Below are 23,343 nucleotides of genomic sequence, written 5' to 3'. Positions count from 1 at the left end.
TCTCCGGGTACTCACAGTGGCGCCTGGGCCTAACTGGACCTGTCCTGGACTCGGTTGCTCTGACTGCCTGGTGACCAGGCCCAGAGAGACCTGCCCTGGGCTCCCTCTCATCTCAGGGCCCATGGCAATTAGGTCTGGTGAGACCTCCCCTGTACCGGCCATGAGGGCTGGGTGGTTCCTGCCAAGCAGCCTGTAGAGTCTGGACTTAGTCATCCATCCTCTCACTCGGTTCCAAATACTTTCCTTCTGCGTGGTCCTCAGGCTGAGGCCTTGAGGCCTGGGAAAGCAGCACAGCATGTTCCCTGCTGACTGTCCCCAGCCAAGTGACTGTTAGGCAGCCGTCTCTAGACTGTGATGCCCGGTGACTCTAGGGTTCCAAGTTCTATTTAGACCTGTCAGCAAGGAAGCGAGGGCATATGCTGGGGTCAATAAGCTGAGCCCCCCGCCTCTGATACGAAGACCCTACTCCCCCTTCCTGTTTTTCTTTTTTTCTTACTGTGACATAACAATCTACTATTTTGTTTCATGTATATATCATTCTCGAAGTATTTTATAGTCATGGCGTTTTTCAACAATTAAATTTTTGGTACATTTTAGGTATACGTGATGATCACATTTACCATAGGGAATTTGTACCTGTACATGATATATCTTGTGATTCCTTTTTTCCCCAATCCCCTTCCCTCCCTTCAACCCTTCTTTCCCTTTTTCTTTATAAATTTTGGTTTCCATTTTTTCCTTCGATTCTCTTTTATCCTTATCCCTTCCTTCCTTTCCCCCTTTCCTCTGTCCCCCTTCCCATTTGAACACTTGTTTCCTACTTCCCAACATCTGTTATACACTTTGGACTTTATTTACCCTTTGGTTTCTCACAGCACAGAAACAATGCAATATTTAAACATTTGTGTCAGATTTATTTCACTTAAGACTATGGTCTCAAGAGGCATCCATTTACCTAGAAGGTCTCAAGTTTACCTTTTTCTGGCTGCGTTGCACTCCACTGTATAAGAAGAGCACCTCATGTTCTTTATCCATTCATCCATTGATGGGCATTTGGGTTGTTTCCATAATTTAGCTATTACACATTGTGCTGCTGCTCTAAACATGTTTGTGCATTTATTGCTCCAGTATAAAGGTTTTAAGTATTTTGGGAAGATATCCCCTATCCTTTTAGTAGAAGAAATCAGTGTGCTCCTTAAAAATAGCAATAAAGAACTAGAAAAGCTGTCTGTAATGTTAGCGTTTGATGAATTTGAAATTTTATGGCAACAAACACGTAGATGCCTCAGATGCAGCAGGCACAGAGGGAAGTGTGATTTTCCATCCAAAGGATTCCTTCTCTCTCAAGACGCTGTGCTCAGGGTCATCACTTTGAGATCTGTCAGATTTTAGGAGGATTTTCTTTCCTGGTTCCTTCGGTTTCATTTTAATTCCAATAGGGACCAAGGAGATGTTCCAAAAAAGGCCATAGTAATTTTTCTTAATGGATCAAAATGTTTCAAATTATAACCCCTGGGTGGTCAGGAGTGGAGGATTCATAGCAAGTTGTAACTTTCAGGTGCACATGGATAACAATTCATACACAGATACTGAACTCAATACCAAAATACAGTATTCAGTGCTGCAGATGGTGACTGCAAGGTGCAGTGTTTGTGAGGCTGTGGAGATCATCGCCCCAGTGGTGATGCAGAACACATTCACACATCACTTGGGAACTTCTCTTGTGGCCACTGCTATCCCCTCTGTACTCCCATCCCCAGCTGACCATGTTCTTTGTGTCCCTGGTAGAGAATTTGCCTTTTCTCAAGAGGGGCCTTGTCTGCGCTCCTGCCTGCACCTCTGCTCCAGCAAGGTGCTCCTGGCTGCATCTCTGCTCTAGAGAGATCTCCGCCCTTCAAAGGACACTGTCCCTGCCAGGTAGGGCCCACCCTCCCTGGATCCACTACCCTGAAGCTGTTTGTATAGATGTGGGGTGGGGGTGCTGCAGGAGGAGGAAGCCCCAGATTGAGCCAGAGATCCAACAGAGAGTCCGATACCAGCGGCATGACTCGAAGTTCCTTACCTGCTCCAAGACAGTGTTCTCAGCACTCCCATGGTTTGGGAGAAGGAGGTAAAATGGGAAACATAAGCGAAGGTATTTTGCCTCCACAAGGAACTGTGTGAATTTCAAGGAATGTCTTAGTTCTAGTGAACCAGTACTGGGCTGGGAAGCAACACTATCTAACAAAGTCTTCAATCCATATCAGATGTTTAACAAATGGAGCGATTAATTTCCTAAATCCTAGTAAGAGCTACAGCAGAAGAAACAGAGCTCAGCCTTTGTACCCAGCACTCGTTACCTCCCACTCCCTGTTAACACCCCCACTGCATATATGGCATGGGCCAGTTCAGGCCTGTCTGAGACTGGTGGCAGTCAGTTCCTTGATTCTGTTATACCATTCACGGGTATTAGGATGCCACACATGGGGAAGAATGCAGCACTTCCCAGCTGTGTTCCATAAAATGTTAGCATCCTGTGGCCTTTTCTCAGCATCCTTTGGGGGCTCATGGTCACCCATATTTGTAAGATGATAAAGTAAATAGTTATTTTGGCTGCAGGACATCTCAGAGAGTCCAGGTTTTTGTGTATTGTCTCTCTACAAGGTGGGAAAAGAACGCAGGGTTATGCAGGATTTTTTTTTTTTGCCTAGAAAACTCTGTCCATAAACCACTTCTCCTCCTCCTCCTCTCCGCCTCCTTTTCTTCCTTCTCCTCCTCCTCCTCCTCCTCCTCCTACTCCTCATCACCATCATCATCATCATCAAAGCAGTGTGGACCAATAGAGCTTTCTGTGGTGATGGGAATGTTCTGTATCTATGTGGCTACTATGGTAGCCACCAGCCATACTGGCTGTTGAGCACTTAAAATGTGGCTAATGAGACCGAGCAACAGAATTTTTAGAATTTTATTTCATTTTAATAAGTTCATTTTTAAATTTAAATAATCAGAAGTGGCTTGGGGCTGCTGCACTGGTCAGCATAGATCTAGAGGAACCCAGTTTGAGAAATACTTGTGTAATGGTGACAGTGTATTGGGTTGTGATCCAGGTAACTGGGGTTCAAATCCTGGCTCTACCATATTAGTTATGGAACCCTAGGCCTGTCATACTATTCTCTTGGCCTCAGTTTTCTCATCTGTAAATGGAAGGGTTAGACTCTGTTCTCAGAGCTTCTGCCAAAGACCCTCCGTGCAACAAATGCCTGAGACTCTGCTGCACCACACTCCCTGTGAGCTCTGATTCATCATTTTCCTGGCTTAACTGCTTTCTGTCCATATAACTGCTTATTCTCCAATGAAACTGCTCCATTTTTTTTTTTGTACTGGGGACTTGAACCAGGGCCTCCCACATGTCAGGCAAGTGCTCTATTACTGAGTTACATCCCCAACTCTTTTTAAAAATTTATATTTTGAGACAGGGTCTCAAAGGTCACTAAATTGCCCTGGTTGGCCTCAAATTGATGTTCTTCCTGCCTCAGCCTCCTGAGTATCTGGAATTATAGGTGTGGACAAGACTATGCTATTCTTGCTGTATCACATAGAGCCTAACATGGTACCCAGGACATAAGAGATGCCCAATAAATGCCCACTGATCGACTGAATGAAGGGTTGGCATGTTCTCACACATACCCAACTCTCTCTGGCCCCTCTTAGGACCTGGCTATTGAGACAGAGTTGATGCCAACTTTCTTTCCCCAAGTCTTCTGAGAATCCCCAGATCCTTGGGTCTAATTCCAACTTGCCAACCCTTTTTTAAAAAATTAATTTTATTGGTACATTTTAGATACACAATATAATAACATTCATCATTGGAAATTTGCACTTTTACATAATCTCTCTTGGTTATTTTTTCCCCATTCCCCTGCCCTCCATTCAACCCCTCCATCCTTCCCTATTTACAAAGACTTTGTTTCCATTTTTTCATTTTCTCAGATTAATTCCATTCCCTTCTTTCCTTTCCCCTACCCCTCCCACTTCCCCGTCCCCTTTGCCCCTTTTCTTCCTATTTCACATTATCTATTATACCTTTTGGTCCTTATTTACACTTTCAATTTCTCACACTAGAGACACTATTTGGCATTTACACATGTGTGCCCTATTTATTGCACTTAAGAATATCGCCTCAATGTGCATCCATTTAGCTATAAATGTCTCTAATTTCTCATTTTTTATGGCTGAGTAGTACTCCAGTTTATTTTTTAAAATCCACATTTTCTTTATCCAATCTCCAGTTGATGGGCAATTGGGCTGCTTCCAAATTTTACCTATTACAAATTGTGCTGCTATGCACATGGGTGCACATATATCACTGTGGTAGGATTCTTTTAATTCTTTGGGGAAGATACCCAGCAGGGGAATAGCTGGGTCAAATGGGACTTTCAGTCCTAGTTCTTTGAGGTATCTCCATACTGATTTCCATAGTGGTTGTACATCTACACTCCCACCAGCAGTGGAGCAGGGTTCCTCTTTCCCCACAGTCTGCCAGCATTTGTTATTGGTTGATTTCATGACAGCAGCCATTCTTTCTGGAGTGAGGTGGAATCTCAGCATTGTTTTCATTTGCATCCCTCGAATGACCAGTGATGTTGAACATTTTTTCATATGTTTATTTGATATTTCTACTTCTTTGTCTGAGAAATGTCTGTTCATTTCAGATGCCCAGTTTTTGGATTGGGTCTTTAAATTTGGGAGGTTTGATTTTTTTAAGTTCTTTGTAGAGTCTAGGTAGTAGACTTTTGTCTGAGGAACAGCAGGTGAAAATTTTTTCCCACATTGTGGGTTGTCTCTTCACACTGTTGGTGGTTTCCTTGCTGTGCAGAAGCTTTTTAATAAGAAGAGATTTCACTTGTTGATTGTTTGTGCTAGTTCACGGACAACTGAGGTTTTGTTCATAAAATCTTTTCCTACACCAGTGTCTTCAAAAGTTCTACCTAACCTCTGTTCCAGCCAGTTTAGTGTTTCTGTTTTAATATTTAGATCTTTCATCCATTTTGATTTTAGTTTAGTGCACCATGAGAGATATAGGTCTAGTTTCAATCTTTGGCAAGTTGAAACCCAGTTTTTCTAGCACCATTTATTAAAGAGGTTATCTTTCCTCCAGTGAGGGTGTTTGCCAGTCCTTTTTAATGGATCCTAAAAGCAGTCCTTTCCCCAGTGGGACACCCATGATTAGACTGGCCTTTCCTGTAAGGACATTACTCAAGGGAAAGACCTTCAATCTCCCTCCATTGATACAGGCTGAAGTCCATGCTGCCTTACCTGCCACTCAAGGTTCTCTGTCCTTTCCCCAGCCTCTATCCACCTTTAATATCTGCTCTTGGCTTCAGTCACCTCCTTCCTAGGCATGGCAAGAGGCTTCCTGCTTTCCTCACTTACATGCTCTCTCTTCTCTATTTATCTGAATCTTTTTCATTCTTCGCGACCCCATGCCCTGGTCTCAAAGCCTTTCCTGGCACTTCTGCACTCAGGTACCTCTCTCTCTTGAGTAGCCACCGTGCACATTTGACACTTGGCACAGACTACTCAGTGTTATCTCATGTTAATGGCAGGAACATCTCTGTAGCCACTATAGGGTTCCGAAATGAGTGCTGGACTGGTAGCAAGAAGGTCTGTATTTGATTTGGACCCTGCTGCTTAAGTTGTGTGACCTTGGGTAAGTCACTTCACCTCTGAGTCTCCACTTCCTCAACTATGAATCAGGGAATTCCAGCACCTCCAAAAGCTGAGTGGTTATAATAATTAAATAAGGTATATATAAAGCATATAGAATTGAGACTCTGACACTTTGTTACTTCAGTAGCACAGAGTAAATACTCAGTAAAACTGTGTTGAAGAAATGAATGGATGCAGGTGTGGAGTCAGGTGGTGCAAGGGTCTGGCAATGCAGATGGTTCTGACCCATGACAGGGAAGAGGGTTTTGCCTTTAATGTTGTTGGGATCTCTGGATGGAGGAAGGATGTAAAAATGCAGATGGTTCTGAGAAGCTACAGAATGGAGCCCAGATGGAAGACACTCTGCCAGTGCAGCCCATGAAGATCTGCAGGTTAAGACCTGTGCAGGCACAGAGGCCAGGTTCAGGCTCTGGTTCCCTGTGTGTGAGTCAGTGGCCAGCACCTGATGACTGTGTGTGGGTGTGCAGCTGCCACAAGGAGCACACTGTTGCACAGGTTTGCTGGGAGGTGCTGGCTGATATTAGCTAAATCTCATAAACACTAAACTCATGTCACAAATTGAGAGTCAGAGAAAATGTGTTTCTAAACCATGTATTTGCAAAAAATCCTTTATCAAGAGTTGACCTTGGACCTTATTCCATCAGCAAAACCTGCTCTCCAGGGGAAAAAGATCTTCAACCTATCAAGTACAAATGCATTCAATTTGATCTCTCTCTCTCTCTCTCTCTCTCTCTCTCTCTCTCTCTCTCTGTCTCTCTCTGAGGCTGAAAACATGGGAATTGAGTTTGCAGATGCAAAATGTTTTGGCAGTTGGCCAGTCTCCCTGTAACCTAGTTCCTTTCTGTTCTGCTTGTGCCCAGGGAGTTCTGGTAAAGGGTGTTCCTGGGCCATGCATTCTTTCACTCTTACAAACACACAAACACACACATGCATGCATGCATGCACACGCATACACACACATGGACAAACACCCAAGGACACATGGGAATGCCTGAACCTGCTGGTTACCAGCTCCATGATCTGAGGAAGGCCTCATCCTCCTTGTGTGGCTCCAACCTGGGGCCCAGGAGCCAGGTGGAAATCAGCAATACCATCCTGTGTGGGGCAGAAGGCTCAGGGAGACTCACATTCTGCTTTGGCACAGATGAGGCAGGCGGTGGTGCAGTTGAAGAAGTTCAGGATCCCAGCCACAGCCACGCTGATGTCTGTGTTGCTGGGGTGCAGGTTCAGGGTTGTGAATCTCTGGAACTGGAACCTGACAAACTCCTCTGGGGCCACTTTGAAATGAGGGACCTGGCAGAAGGAACAAAAATGAGCGGCAAGAAGGAACCAAATGAGTGAAAAGAAAAGGGGGCATGGTGTGGGAGCCAGGCTGTGGGGGAAGCAGGACCCAGGGCACCTGGTCCACAAGAGGAAGACACAGTGGCGTCCGTGACAAGAGCCAGGATGGGTCACCTTTTGGCCAGAGACCTATATGAATGTAATGTGGAACTCAGTGCCAATCTGTGGCCCGGAGAAGCCAAAAGAACAGGTGTTTATTCTCAGAGGAAGTGCCTGGTGCTAGGCAGTGAGACAAATGGCCCTTGAAGGGTTTGTCCCTGTATTATTTTATTTGTAGTTCATAAATCAGAGTAGAGATGGCAGGAAGAGAAAAACACTACCCTGGGGACCTAAAGAGGCGCCCCCTCAGCATAGGCAACAGGTGTGTAAATCAGCTCCCAGCAAACCTCCTGGGCGAATGCCAGGAGTGTGTGCTTGTCGGGGCGGGGTGGGGGTGAACTCTGTTGCAGATCTGCCTATGGGAAAGGAAGCGACGCAGCAGGAGAAGCCAGCTAGAGCACCACTGATGGAGCCAGGTAAATAAACACCTGCTCCAGATGCATTATGGCAATGTCAGCTTCCCTAGGCCTCTACTTACTGAGGTCTCCAAGAGGCACTAGCCTGCCTTCTGCCTCTCTTCTCTGGCTGCTTCTCTGGCTGCCAGGGCTGCTCTACTGGTGATTAAGGCTATTTGGTAGGTAACAGGAAAGTTAAAATGTAGTAAGCTGCCATCCGCCTTGATTTTGTTCTGCCACTTTCCTCCCAGGTACTCAGCCAGGAGAAAGCTAAGGCTGAGCATGAGTTTATACTTATGTTAAATGAAGTAAGATTGAAGGTTGATGACAGGAAGAACCTCCTGATGGTGAGCTACTTGGCTTCTAGAATAGATTATTCAGAAATGATTACAGAAGTTTTCTTTGTCTGGCCTGGCCCAGAAGTTATGCTGCCAGGAGCCTAGGAAGATGCTGTGACAGTCTCTGTAGAACTCTAGCTATTTATGCTTTTAAATTTTGGGGTGAAGCCATCAGAGACCAGAGCTCTTCTAAAATTAAGGTTGGGAGAGAGTAAAGATTTAGCAAAAAACAGGAGAAAATTACTGAATTCAACTAGGATTAACCCTTGAACTATAAAGAGAGTGTGATCATAATTTTTCTAGCAGGGATTGCAGAGTGCAGAATTGAGGAAAACCTGGCATGTTTTGAACAATGACTCCAAAGAGTGAAGCTGACCAGGCACATGTCATAAGGGATGTTTCTTCTTGCTTTCATGCTCCATCTCACATAATTGATCCAAAATGACTAACAAATGCACCTTGAAAGGAAAAGAGGTCACAAAGACAGCAAGATAGAAGGTGAGGCCAAGCAGCAGCAAGTACAGGCTGATTTAGGCATCTGAGCACCTCTGACCAAGGTTCTCCCTTTGTGGACTCCATCAGCAGCTAACCCATCAGAGAGCCCTGCCCATTAGCACTCCCAACAGTGGGAGCCCTTGAAGATACTTAAGAACCAGCCATGAGTTGGGGGGAGGTGTCCTTGAGGAAAGCAAAAGACAGGTGGCTTTTGAAATCTACAGACTTGGCTGTACCTCCAGGTTCTGTGGTGTGATTTGGGGGCAAACCACTTAGCCTGTCTATACATATATGCTTCATTAGGGTGAAGATAACCAAAGGTGTTTTTTAGAGCTTCAGGCAGATAAAATGAGATCCCATGTGTGAAGGCCAAGTGCTTGGCAATGCCCTTCTTCCCTCCCTTCCACTTTCTCTCCCAAAACAGGAGTTCCCATAAAGCTCTGGGAGCTGGATTTGCAGCAGAGGGTGTAGGGGGCTCCCTGGGAAGGAATGCTGGTGGGGAGTCTCTATCACTGGGCCACTGGGAAGGCTGCTGGGGAGGAAGTCAGCTGCTCTGCCAGCCGAGGCAGGGATAGGTCTATCCCCTTCTGTCAATTCTCTCTTTTGGACAAAGATTAATTCATAATCAATTTGCAATTTTAAATGCATCCCAGGAAGTCATCATGGAGGTGTGTAGGGGGAGTAGTGAGGCAGAAAGCAGCCAGCCACAAGGGCTGCAGAGATGTTATGAGCATTTAGAGGATGGACTCTGGTGAAAACTCCATTGGTTTTCCCTGAAGCTGGGGATCAGTGTAAAGCAGTTCAGCCTCATAAAATATTAACAGAAATGCATAATCTGAATGAGAGAAAGAGTTGCTCTAGAAGGAACATGACCAGACAAGGGAGGGGCAACCATCTGACTGCTCCCTGGGTGGGCTGGCTGGCTGGTCTAGGGCACAGGAGCAAGCGTAGCAGAATGGAGTGACATTGCAAATTGGGGACTCAGTCTGTGACCTGAAATGCCAAACACACCGGGCTAAGAGATCTGGCTGAGATGAAATAATCAGTGAATCCCAAGAAGAGGCCATTTTAGAGTAGGTTTGGTGGGGAGGACAATAAAGGCCCAGCAAGAAAGTGTGCTATCGAGGGAGGGACAGAGGAGAAACAATGGGGATCCAAAGTCTTGGCAATTTCACTTGAAGATCAGAGTGACTGCTGTAATAATGGCATGCCACAGACTTGAGCTGGTCCTTGGGGACTGGCAAAGAAGATTTAAATGAAGTATCAGGGCTCATGTCCTGGGCCTAGGCCTGGGAGATGCTGGAAGGGACTATGGTAGGACAGAAGCCGCTTGGTGGCCGATGCAGCTGAAGAGTCATCCTCAGGATGTCTAAGAGGGAGGGGATGAGAAGTTGCCAAAATGGACCTGGCCCTTAGCAAGAAAGCTCTGGAGACTCAGCCTATGGGGTAGAGCAGAACCAACCTTGGGTCAGGGCCACAAAGCACTAGAATATGCAGATAACAATTCTGAGAGTAGCTTCATAAAACGGGGAGGATAAACACTCTGCCTCAAGCCGCAGGGACTCATCAAGGCTTCTGATCACATAAGAGGGTTGGGGCATCAAGGGTTAGCTTCTAAGAGGACATGGGATGGGCAGAAGCCAGTCTGCAGCACCCCAACTCTGCAAGGGCAGATGGGTTGGCCTGTCTGGCAGTGGGTTTCTCCTCTATTTCCAGGATCCAGACCCTCCCAAAACTAGAGCTTCTGAAAGGCCGAGCCTTCAGTTCCACTAGGGGGTTGCAAGGTGATGCTTCCTCCCCATGTCCTCCCTGGCCCTTCCTCAGCTCAGGACCTCACATATCTTAACTACCAAGCTCCATCTGCCCCATACAGATCTGACTAGAATGCTTCTGGGACACAGATAGGCCAATGGGCCACTTGTCCATGATGCCCTAGGAACACAGAACAGAAGGACCGATGGATTCCAGGAAGGACTAGCAAGTTCCAACTTCTTCTCTGGGGAAGAGGGAGGGGAGAGTGGACAGGGACTGCTGCTCAGAAACTTGCCCCTGACATGTTTTTCTCCAAATGAACTTGAACTAGAGGAAATGGCCTCCACAGTTTGGGTCTAGAGAGACTCCAGTCAGAGGTCACACCAGAGGAATAACCTCCTACCTGGAGGAGTATGTGCTAGAACTGGCAAATGAGGAAAAAAGCAAAATAAACTCTCTTCTCAGAAACTTACAAAACAGGCTTTCAAACTTTATTTTTCCAATAAAATGTAGTAATGCCTTCCTCCAAACCTAGAATCCCAAATGTATGAGCAGATGACCATAGAGCTGCCTAGGTAGACTGGAGCCTGAGACTCAGACCTCTGCCCTCTTGTCCCCCCTCAGTCTCCCTCTCTGCCAACACCAAGAGGCCACTGGAGGCACTGCTATGGACCCTATCTAAGACCCTGAGGAGCTCAGCTCGGAAAACCAGCTGTCACCATCTCCTGAGGCCCTTCCTTCCACGTGACTCAAAACAAAGCAAGAGCTCAGCCAAGGACCATTTCTTATTTGTATTGATATCATTAACAAAACCAACACAGCAGCTTCAACAGGCCCTTCTGGCCCTTAAAACCTCATGACGCCCCTGGGTTTGGCCTGTGGGTATTCTCCCAACCTGACCCAGTACTCACCTCCTTCTCCCCACAGATGTTGCTGATGATGGAACTGGAGGCAGGGCTAGATGATGGTCCCAGGACAGCAACTACTCCCTTGGGGAGGATCTGACACACTGCAGCCAGAAGCAGGGGCAGGAAAAGAAACAAGGTATGCATAAGATGGGGGCTCAGGCCAGTGGCCCTGCCTGGGCCCTGTGGCCTTGACTCCTTTGATTTTCCACCTGCTGCTCCTCATTTTCTCTCCACCCTCACCCCTATCCAGCCCCTCCAAACCCAGTGTCTCCCCTTCTCCCCCTGGAGTACTGGGCTTTGGGACAGCTTTATTGGAGTTTACGGACACAAATGAGGAAATGACCCAGGTTATGACAACATACAGCCACAGCCAACAGGGTGTGTAAATCATCTGGGCTGACTGGAGCAGCCCAGGCATCGCTGCTACAGGGGTAGAGGAGGCCACAGTTGCCAAAGCAGCTGCCCAGCCTTCAATCTGCTACTGCCTCCCAGGTATAAAGATAGTTGGGAGTCAGAAAGGCAGGCAGGCTGGGACAAAGGTGGCAAGGATGATGCCCACAGAGAGGAGGAAAGCAGGCTTAGTTGAAATCAAAAAGAGCAAGAGAGAGAGAGAGAAAAGAGAAAGGGGAGGCAGAGATAAAGAATGAGAGGCAAAGAGGGGTGACATCTACAAAAGCCCTTGTTTGCCTTGCCCAGAGCCTGCCACATCTATTCCCCGGGTATGTTAGGCACTGTCCTGACCACCCACATGCCCATGACCTTGCACTGCCTCAGCTGGGAAGGTGCCTTTCCCTCCTCTTCTCTGGACACTCACCAGTCAAGGGTCACCCGACATGCTACCTTCTCCTCAGACCTCCTGGGTTCTAAGGTGGAATTCGCCCTGCCTGGGGCTCCCAACGTCCTCAGTTTGTACCTTTATTCTGAAACACTTGTAACTGTATCTGCTTGTTGCTTAGAGCTTTACTAGATTCAAATCCTTTCCAGTCAAGAAGAGAACAACATTTATCTCCAAACTGCCACTTCTCATTTCCTTGGGGTACAATGTTTTCTAGACAGTAGATGCCCAGTCCACATTTGTTGAATGAATGGGACATGTGGTCAGAAAAGGAGGAAAAAATCTAAGATTTTTAAATGCTAGAGGATGAAAAGGAAAGATGGGAGAGAAAGGGGGGGAAACAGGAGGAGAGAGAACATGAGGTAATTCTCTGCACATACATGTGGACCTAGAGCCAAGGTACTGCTGCTCAGAATACACATCAAGGTTCCCAGTTATACAATGTGCCATCTGTGTCTGAAAAGCCCAAAGTGTAACCTCACACACTTCCCCTTGTATTCACCTTAGGAGTCAGGTAGAGTCATTTCCCAGACCAGGAAACTGCATGTAAGCAATGAGAGGATTGGGAGGCAATTGCAGAGTCACACCTGCACCCTGATACTTTCCCCTGGTGACAATCCTAATCATTGGCCAGCACAGCCATGTGATCACCTGAGTAGGGCACAGGTGCCAAGATAGATGCCAATGGCAGGGTTCAAATCCCAGATTTTCAATTTGCCATATGAACTACAGAACTGTGAGGTCTTCTCTTAGCTTGTGGCATGGCCAGGACTGCACCACATCCTAAATCTCAACTGACTGAGAGGTTGTGGGCAAAGGGGACTGCAGGGGGTCTGACAGGGGCTAAGTGTCAGAACCATCATCAGCGGCAGAGGTAATGATGACCAGGCCTCACCTCTAGAGAAGGTCTGCAAAGTGCAAGCTGTTTCCACAGGAGTGACCCCATGATAGCAGCCAGCTTAACTGTTCACTGCCTTTTAATTCTACACCCCATCACAACCCTGCAACAACACCCCATTACATCCCTGTATTACCTCTTGACTTTACTAATAAGTGAATAATATCCTAGAAATATCAAGTGCCTTTCTTTAGGTCACAAAACTACTCAAAGTTAGAGCCAGCAATTGGGTTCAAGCCTCCTGACCCACACCCAGTGTTTATTCCAGATTCTCACAGACTATTTTTGTCTTCATGGCTCCCTGCAGCCTTCTTTCACTCAGCTACTCTCAGCCCTTTACAGCCTTGGTCTCCCTGCACACCTCACCCTACTGAATCTGCTCTGTCCAAGGTCACCATGACCTGTTACTGGTCCTCATCCAGCTCTCTTCGTAGAGCATTTGATGTTGCTGATGGCATTGTTCTTTTAAATTTCATAACACCATCCAGTTCTGACACTCATCCAATTCTCTGATCGTATTTTGCTTTGCTGACTTCTTTTCCTTCTTCTACCTGCTGCATTCAGGTTCTACCTAGTCCTTACTCTCCTTGGGCAATCTCTTTTGCCTCATCTCTGCCCAGATGACCCGACACTCTGACCTGTGTAGTGGGTTACAAAGTTAAGCTCCAACCACCTGCCTGCCAGATGTGGCCACAGGGCTTCCTTCTGGCATGTGCAGTGGCACCATGGGTGCGTGCATTAAGAGATGGACTCTGATGCTGAACTGTCTAGGTTTGAGCCTCAGCACTGTTCCTTGTTAGCTGTGAGAACTTTGAACCTCCCTGGGCCTGTTCACTTACCTATAAAACTAGGACAATACCTGACAGTACCTCTCTCGTAGGGATGTTGTGAGGATTAAAATGAGTCAATATAAACAAGTGCTAAGAATCATATCTCACATGTTGCACAACCCTTCTTACTATTCTCACTACATTGTATTTGCTGTTTTTCATAATCTAATTTGATTTTATACTTCTAATAAGGTTCATTTTTTATCCCCATTTAATGGGGAAACTTAGAATATTTAAATAACTTGTTCAAACTTACACTAGTAACATATGGTAGAACTGGATTTGACCATGAAGATCCATCTGGCATCCAAACACATACCCTTAACCACTCTGCATCACTCCCCTTAGCTCTTCAAGGTCAAAGCCCTGGTTATCCTTGCCCCATGCTCCCCTTTCCTCACTAATCGCTATTCACTCACTATGGTGTCAAGGGCAAGACTCTGCCCACCTCGCCTGTTCACTCCCTGCCCCTCTTCCTACTCCACTGCATTGTCAGGTCAGTCCCCTTCACTACCTGTTGTCCATCGCCAATCCTTTCTGAAATCTGTGAGGCAAATTATAATCCTAAAATATTGATCTGCATGTTCCTCCACAGCAGAGAGCTTGTCTAATTTACCTTGGTACCCTCCCTCCTGAGGACAGGGTTATGTGCCCAGTAAATCACCATGGAATCGCATGAAAGCCTGCACAACACCTTCCCTGGAATACTGGAAATGAACGAAATGTCTAATTATAAGAGAACAGTTACAGAGCATGTGGGTCATATGCCCAAATAGAATATTATTTAGGCATTTTAAATGCTTATGAGTAGTTTATTATACACTAAACCATTTATATAATAGTACTAAGATAAAGAAACAGGTTATAAAGTTATATGTATGTCTATATGAAATCTAAAACTAAGCAAATTCAAGAAACAGTGATGCATTGAGGAATGATTGGAAGAAGACATGATTAAAGCCAACATTTATTGAGTGCTAATTATGGCTCATTCGAAGCACTTTACAGGAATTGACTTATTTAATTCTAAAAACACCGTGATGAAATAGGTACTGTTACTGTCATCCTCATTTCACAGACATAAAAACAAGACAGAAAAGCTGAAGAACAGAGTGAAGATCCAGCTACTCAAACCCTAGCCTCAGGGAGCAGTTCCTCACCCATGGCCTCCAGCAAGGAATGGCAATCACCCAGAATGGTCCCAGAGACTGCCTTGGCCACTGGGATGCAGAGTGAGCTCCTTTATTTTTTTTCATTACTTTCAATAATGAGCATGTATTCCTTTTATAATATATTATAAGGAATACCATGCTACAGCAAAAAAAAAATCTTCTGACGATAGGTAGAATCCAAGCGGGTCTGATCTCTCCACACCCCTGACCGCCCCACATTTTCTCCTACTGTCCCACCTCCCATGTCCAGACAGCTCCCCTGGAACATACTTGTTATCTTCCTACCGGACCCCACTTCCAGGTAGTTATCTCTGACTAGAACAGGGGTTCTTCCTGCTGCCTGGGGTTTCTGGGGGTCCTGCGGTCAGGGTTCTATAAGCATTTGGGGAGGTTACATCTTTATTTTCTCTAACCCCCAGCTGACATGTAGATCTCCTTGCATGTTGAATGCAGGCAACAAACCACAGTCCATTAATAGTACCTGTGGGTTTGTCACCAACAGAAATCACCAATGTTTTTCCATCACATTATAGAGCTGTGGATATCTTGAAATGTCATTTATATTCTTTCTACTTCAGAATTGTTCTGAATTGTTAGACCCAGTGCTGGTTTTGGCTATTTAATACATTGATAAAGAAGCACAGACATTAATATATCAATATTGAAATAGGTGAGCTGCATTTCCATATAATTGGCTTCCATGACCATCTGACTCATTTTATAATATTCATTTTTAAAATATTTCTCTAAGTAGGGGGCCATTAGTATCTTCAGTACACCATGGTCTAGACCTTGTCTTGCCCTTCTGCCTGGCAAACTCCTATTGATCCTCCAATACCCAGGTCAGATCTTGCCCCTAGGTGCGAGTACTCTTGCTCTGAGTCAGCTGCCTTTAGAAGTCAGGGAAATTCCCTTATTCTCTAATTTCCTAGTCAGCTACTACCCCAAACAGGCTCATGATGTTGGCTCTCAACAGAGGGAAGTTTTTCCTTAAAATGAATTCTTACAAAAGATGTTTTTCATCAAATTCATTTGGTGGCAAAATATCTAATAGACAGATGTGTAGCTATTTATTAGTAAATATACCTAATTCAAAAATCCAAAATTTGAAATGCTCTGAAATCTGAATTTTTTTTTTTTTAGCACTGACACAATATTCCAAATGTTTTGGACTTTGGAGCTTTTTGGATTTCAGATTTTTGTATTAGGAATGTTCAACCAGTAAAATCTTTGCAAATACTGTATTTAAAAAAACCCTCAGAAATTGAAAACATACTTCTTGTCCTAAGCATTTCAGATAAGTGATAACCACTCTGTACAATGTGTAAATATAAGAACGTAAGCATGCATTTGAGATATTATTTAGTGTATGATCCATGAGCCACACGTCTCAGAACTTCCAGATTCTAAACACATGGGGCCTCAGGGGTTTGTGAAAACAGGAAGCATCTGGGAAGGGCCTCAGTTCTAGAGTCCCCTGGGAGCTGATTCCACAGGCCAAGGCCTCCTGAGTCAGGACTCTAAGCAGTTTGTGGAAGGGATGGCAGGGAAGAGAGACAGCTTCACTTGGGGAGCAGGGAAGAGAGAGAGAACAAGGAGACACGAGTGACACTGCCATGGCAACTAAGTTTTCCAGCCAGCAGAGGAGTTGGATGGCAAATGTCAGAGCAGCTGCTGGAATAATAGACCATGATGGGGTATGGGAAGCCAATGGAAGAACTTCTTCCCCTTCAGATGCCAGTTCTGTCCTGGGTTCAAAGTCCCCTCAGAAACTGGACAGGAAGGGCCTATACGAACAGAGTTCTCCCCTGAGTCCACAAAGATCCCCCCCGACCCCCAACAAGAGCAGTGCAGGGAAGGGAAAGGGCTGGCTGTGAGGTAGATGGTGCAGAGGGCTGTTGATTGCAGCCCCCTCTAGGGAAGGGCTTCCTGGATGTGATGAGGAAGATGGGTCCTCCCCACTGGCAGGGTGGTGCTGGATGAGCCACTCAACTGCTCTGAGTCCTGGGAATAAACAGTTCTGACTTTATGGGGCTGTCAGAGATATAGAGCAGAAAGCTGGGAGAACTCAAAGATACAAAGACACTTTGCTGACCTGAAGCTCAAGAGGAACAGGAGGGCAAGGTCCCTCTTTGTGCCTGTTTATACCACCCATGTAGCCCACAGAGAAACCCTGAGCATCCCAGACAAGGCATAAATGCCTCAACCCATTCTGAAGAACAATCTCCTCTCTCCTACCAAAGCCCTCAGGAACGCTGAATTCTCTGTGGATCCACAGGGGGCTAAATGGATTGGACGTGCTACCCCTAAGACAAGAAGAGGTGCATGTGAGGGTGGAGGGTCGGGTCTCTCCACCCCTGTGCCCCACATGAAGTCTGCCTGTTCAAAGTTCCTAAAGGCATCAAGGAACTCGAAACTGCTAAATCCTCCCTCACCAGTAACATGCTGTTCCAAGGCCCAGCCTGGTCCCAAACTACTGTGTGAGGAGCAGTGCCACTTGGGCTTTCCACATATCAGGTACTGGCTTGTAGACACACTACCCTGAGTCCCACAATGTCCCCAAGAGGGAGGCATTGCGGTGCCATTCCACCACTGGTCACCAGAACAGGGAAAACTTAATGAGGGCTTCCCTAAGTCAGAAGCATCTCTCCCTTCACCCTCACAGCAATGAAATAAGAACTCCAACTCCTCCCACTGTGGGGGGATTTTAATTATTCCCAATGAGGATTTGGAGGCACAAGGCATAGCCCCACAGTGCTGTTAGAGTCATGGGTAGAATCCTGGTGCATCTGACTCCTGCCCTTGAGTGTGAGCACTGGTCTACCCTGCCCTCCAACTCTGGCCCTCACTTCTGTCCCAGGTAAACTCTCTCATTGCCACCTTCATCTGCCCCTGTGCCCCAACATACCCCATTTTGTCCAGGCTCAGTCCTTTCCTCATGCTATTGTTCCCTCTACCTGGATGCCTTCTTCCCTTGTCTTCACCTGGGAAAAGTGCCAGACCCCTCACCTGTGCACCAGGCCTGTATTCTAGTCTGACTTCTTGTCTGAGCCACTCCCTGGTACACCAGAGGAGATCTACCTAGGACTTATGTCGTTTTGCAGATGTGTGGATCTCAACTTCTCCCTGGAAAAGATTGTGAGTCCCAGTTTCCTCATCAGTAAAGTGAGGGAATTGGACTGGATGATTTCTAAGCATTTTCAAGTTTGTATCACACAAATGTGACATGGGCAAGTCAGAGAGGGGAGCAAGGAATGTCCATTGAATGATTCATCACTATTTCATTATTTGTATATATTTTCTTCTGGATTCTTGATTTCTTTTTCCTTATGCTGACCTCAATTTACTCTGTCAAACTAACAGAGGAATGCTGGCCCTTACTTATTAGAGGCAGCTCTAATTAGCTCTAATAAGCTGGAAGCCATGCCCATGGAACCTGTGCAGGAAGAGTGGCCTGGCAGAGCCAGAACATCATATGCTGTGCTCCATGCCAGGCACACTGGAGCTACAATAGGCCTCTCATTAGTGAGCCTCTAGGTTTCCAGGGGGCGCGGGCAGTGTGGACAGCTGATGGCATGGTTGGGCTCACAGAGACAAACCGAGGCAAAGAAGAATGTTGGATAAGGAAGACCCTGCTTACAGCTCTGCAGTAAATTAAACTGCAAACTGGCTCTGGAAGCAGCAGGGATGCTGCCTTGGGGTATCTGGGTGGTAAAGGGGTGATGTTTAGTTAAGCTCTAATACCATCACCGCAGGAGACACAGTGATCTGTGGAACTCAGGACTGCTATGCCTAGTGGGAGCTCCCTAGAAAGAGAAAGGCTGTGATGGAGATGAGATATGGAAGAGAGGGAGGAAAGGCCCGATGGGAAGGGAGATGACCTCACAGGTCTTGTCCATCCTTTTATTTCAGATCTGTGGGCTGTGTTGGGGAGTTGGGAAATCAAACATCTAGAAGCCTGAGGCAGTAATGGTGAAAGGGCAGAGGTCTGGGGAGACTCAGTGGGTTGGAGGAAGCTTTACAAGTGACCCTCACTTTAACCAAACCCACCGTATGAAAATCTGTCTATTTGAACTTGATGGGATGAGGGAGAAGTGATTTCTACTGCTATCTTTCAAGCTTCCTGGTTGGTTGTTAATTAATACCTTGTGTGATGCTTTTTTATCTCTTAGCCTCATATTCAACCATCATATGAGGTGGGGTCACCTCTAGATTCTAGCATCTTTGTCTTCTTTGGACTTCCTCATCTTTGATTCTCAAAATAACCACTGTTTTCCTGGACTGACTTGCCCACCCTGAATGTGACTCATTAAGCGTGATGTGTACTGAACTTTTTGAAACCCACCTATTATAGAAAGAAAGGCATAACTGTGTCCTGCTGGACTGCTACAGCCCCAACTTCAATCAGAGTTTTTGCATTCCACAGCCCAAAACATTATCACCAGGGTCTCTTTCATTCCCTTGAAGTGGACTCCCTGGCCACAGGGTGATAGGTGTGACATTGGGGGAGTTGTTCATAGTCTCAGGGCCATACACATATTTTTAAATTAGCAATGAAAATTAGCCTTGGGCCACTAGCCCAGGGAAAACAGTCTGTGACATTGAGTGGCAGCTGGCTTGAGGTAGCCCAGCATAACCTCCAAAGGCTCAAAGCTGTCAGATGCATCAAGTCCACATAACTGGAAAGAGACGGGGAATATCCAATTAAGATTGCTGTTGACATTCAGCAAGCCACCTGAGAAGAGCCGGGACATGGTACTGCCCTGTGGGTGTGGCCTAACTTTGAAACAGAGGAAAGAGAGGTGGTAAGAGGCTGAGAAGCAGTCTGCTTAGCTGTGACTGGAAGAAAATAAAGCCAACAAAAAGCTCCACCTGTCACTCACTGTCACCTGTGTGTAGGTGAACTACACTGTCTCCTGGTGTACTCTGAACGACCCTGACCCTGTGAAGTGACATTACCATAACTCTTGTTTTACAAATGAGGAAATGAAGCACAAAACTGTTAAATAACCTGTCCACATTGCACAGCTAATCAATGGCACAGCCAGAATTTAACCCTAGCCGGTCTGATTCTAAAACCTATGATCCTAATTTTTATACTGCAGGAATCACAGAGCCATCAGCCCTCTTTCACCTAGGGATGCTGTCTCCTTCCTATGTTCCTTCCCCTACTTCCTCCACTGACATCCAGTCCCTGTGCCTCCTGACTCAGCCAACAGTACTAACCTACCACCCATCTGTCATCCTCTTTCTTTGGGAGAGATGGAACCTGTCTACAAACTACTTAGATGATGTTTAAAACCCAATGTGGGAGAGCACTCTGGCTTCAGATGAAAGGTCTTTGGGGTAGAAAGATCCAGAAGCTTTCTTTTCTAACAAATGCTAATGATGCCTCCAACACACTGAGATGTAAAAGCTGAATGAGGGCTACTTGCTAATAAATACTTGGCAACTAAAAGAAGGGCATTAAAATGATGCCCAAAGCTCTGCAATGTAGAATAAAGATATCAATTTCCTTTATTCCCAGTTCATCTGGTTTAATATTTTACATGTATTTACTTTAGCAGGCAGGCTGCCTGGGTCACTGGGAGGGGAAATTTACATCTGCTAATGATGCCATCGACAGACAACAGGCAAATCTGCACTTTGGGTCCTGCCAGGGAAGCCTGTAGGTGGAGCTGATGGACTCAGCTCAAGTGGACTACAGAACTGTTTAGAAGCCTGGACCCTCATCTGAGACCTGAACAAAGAAATCCTGCAGACAGAGCTAGAAGATCCATTGGAAGTCGTTGCTGGTATATCTGATTTCACTTGGACAATCTCAAGAAATTCAATTTTCTGTTTATTGTACTACAAATTAACCTCTATGACAACTAGGACTTGTATATCTTCCCTGCTGAACCCTTATTAACTAGACTCAAGTATAATAGTCACTCAATAAATATTTATTGACTGAATGAGTTAATGAATAAATGAGCAACTATTTTGCTTCTTATTCCACCACACCCTCTTCTGGAGGAATTTGTACCCATAGAGACTCTGACAGCCTCAGTAGCACTGTTCTGTAAAGTATGATTCATCCTCAGTCACAGCTACTGGACCAGGAATGGACAGTGTCCACAAGGGTAGTCAGCAGACAATCTGGCCAATACCTGTGAGACTGGACATACACCAGAACAAGCTGAACAAATCAGGTTCTCCACCTTGTGGACACCAAGTAAGAGGCACTGTGGGAAGCTGCCACTGATGTGCTGAACACAGGCTGCAAGCCACCTGAGGGCAAGGTCTGTACCTGCCTTGTTTCTGGCATTATTTCCACTGTGTGATGTCCTGAACCATGCCAGAAATCGAGTAAGTCCTCAATAAAAGTTGCCATTGATGTGTACTCTGAACAGAGGCTGCAAGCCATCTGAGAGCAGGGACTGTCTGTCTAGTAATCATACCAGAAATAGAGTAAGTCCTCCACAATGAATAAACAATGAGTTAATCAGGCCCAGGCAGCCATTATGACACAAGGGCAAAATGAAAATAAGGAAACCAGACAGAGTGGATTGTGATCTGGGTTTACAAGGTCTGGGACTTGCTTAACCACTAACTCTGTGGCCAGGTAAATAATTCAGTGACTGTTATGGCTTGTCACTCCAAAACCTCATGTGCTCAGAGGTGGGGCTTTTCAGAGGTGGCTGGTCCTAGGGTGTGTGATGCTGGGATTAAATTGTGTGATGTGGGGATTAAATTGTATGATGTGGGGGATTAAACTGTGTGATGCTGGGATTAAGGGTGCATGATTACTAAATTAGTCTACTGATTGGTTAAGCATAGTTCTGGGTGTGGATAATGGGAAGGCCTACCCTGGGTATGGGTGGTACCACCCAAAAGGCAGGTAGCCTGGAACTGATTAAAAACAAGAGACTTCTATCTCTCTGCTTGCTGCTGCTTTGCTACTTTGTTGCTTGCTGCCTTCTGCTTGCCATGAACTGTTTCTTTTCTGTGATGTTCCTCTGCCATGCCGCCCTGCCTTGAGCCAGCCAACTATGAACTGAAACCTCTACAAACTGTGAGCTAAAGTAAACCCTTTCTCCTTTAACTTTGGGGGTGAGGTATTTTGTCTCAGCAAGAAGAAAGGTAACTCAGACAGTAACTTTGAGTCTTGGTTTCTTTTCTAAGTGGAGGTAATGACACGTAATTCTCAGACTATTGTAAAAACTAAAAGCTATGCCTAGCATATATTAAGGATGCCCTATGTATGACTTAAGTGACCTACTGTATGTTCCTAACACAGCAATTCGTAGAGGATTTTCATATATATATATTTTTGGGGGGTACCGGGGATCAAACTCAGGTCCTTGTGCTGCAAGACAGGCAGCAGAATCACTGAGCTAAATCCCTGGCCATCCTATATTTTAAGTTATTTAAATCTCACAACAACTTGCAGGATTTGCAAAGTAGAGCTCTGCATTCTTTTGTAAGATGAAGAAACTGAAATTCAGATAGGGTAAGTACTGATTTTTCCTAGATTACTTATGGAGTAAGCAGCCAAACTCTATACAGACTCCCAAGTCCCAGTTTCCTCCCACAAAGCTGCTTTCTCCACAAGAAAGCAAGAAAAGCAATCAGATGTGCAATGGCTCAGCTACCATTGGGCTGGAGATATTTCTTCTTCTCAGTCATGTACAATATTTCATTCAGGGACTTGGGTACAAAATATCCAGGACATAACTGAATCAGTCTAAGAAGAAATGCATGAGTAAGGAGATGAATAAATGAAGTAATTAGTATTCTATCTTAATTCTATTCTACACATGATTCACAACAAAAGTGGGAGTCTCATACAGGCTGCACTCCTCAAAGGACCTCCTGGTGCACATTTTCCCCCTCCCCCAGGGATGTCTCTAGCAGAGCCCTGGCAATGGTATAGCTCACAGCACCAGCTATTCCTCTGCAAGCCCTGTCCATTCTACGTACTGGTTTCTGCAGTCTCGTACTCGCTGTCTCTGAGAAGCTCAAAGATGTGCACTTCAACCTTGGCCTTGCCCAGCCTCTCAGGAGCACGGTTGATGTGGTTCTTGGCCAGAGTGATGGAGAGCCTCTCCCCTCTGCTGCATTCCATGGGGTCGTCCAATATAGCAGCTGTGGGCAGGAAACCATATGGAGACAATTGGTACACCACCCACTGCTGTTACCCCTCCTCCTTCCCAAGCCTCCCTTCAACTACCATCTTCTGTTTCCAGGCAGATCCTTAAGTCTCTCTCCATGCCAACACTATTCCAAAAGCAAGTTCTCTACATGCTTGAGGGGCTGTTTGCAGCCAGGTGAATGTAACCTCAGGAACTCTGTAATGTAATGGCAGGCCATCAGGGGTCCTGTCTGTATGAGGTCCATGGGCCCAGGCCTAGTGATACCCTTGGATATGTCACTTTGTGCACACAGTGAGGCAAACACGTGCTATCCTTTGAAAATGGAATTCCAGGCATGTAAGAATCTCTTCCAAAGGTGAGAGAGGGCTACAGGAGGCCAAATCTGAGGGAGAGCTATGGGAAGCAAGGAAAAGTGCAGGACACTGCTGACACT

The 23,343-nt window shown here is 45.8% G+C and overlaps 1 protein-coding gene across 1 annotated transcript in view; it reads right to left on the bottom strand.

The window, feature by feature from the left end:
• LOC147827425 (rho guanine nucleotide exchange factor 12-like) overlaps positions 1-22,882 on the bottom strand; it is a 70,932-nt gene extending 48,050 nt beyond the window's left edge. Inside the window, exons 1-3 of the mRNA XM_087214257.1 lie at positions 22,738-22,882; positions 11,041-11,138; positions 6,837-6,884 (exon numbers count right to left, since the gene is read on the bottom strand). Coding sequence (XP_087070383.1) covers positions 6,837-6,884; positions 11,041-11,138; positions 22,738-22,882 — 291 coding nt within the window. The remainder of the gene's footprint in view (positions 1-6,836; positions 6,885-11,040; positions 11,139-22,737) is intronic.
• Positions 22,883-23,343: the final 461 nt, after the last annotated feature.

This window comes from Heterocephalus glaber, unplaced genomic scaffold (assembly GCF_053883595.1).
Source record: "Heterocephalus glaber isolate CG9 unplaced genomic scaffold, H.glaber_assembly_v1.0 deba00001446, whole genome shotgun sequence".
Lineage (NCBI taxonomy): Eukaryota > Metazoa > Chordata > Mammalia > Rodentia > Bathyergidae > Heterocephalus > Heterocephalus glaber.
Note: the sequence above shows the minus strand (reverse complement) of the source record. Positions and strands in the feature narration are given on the sequence as shown.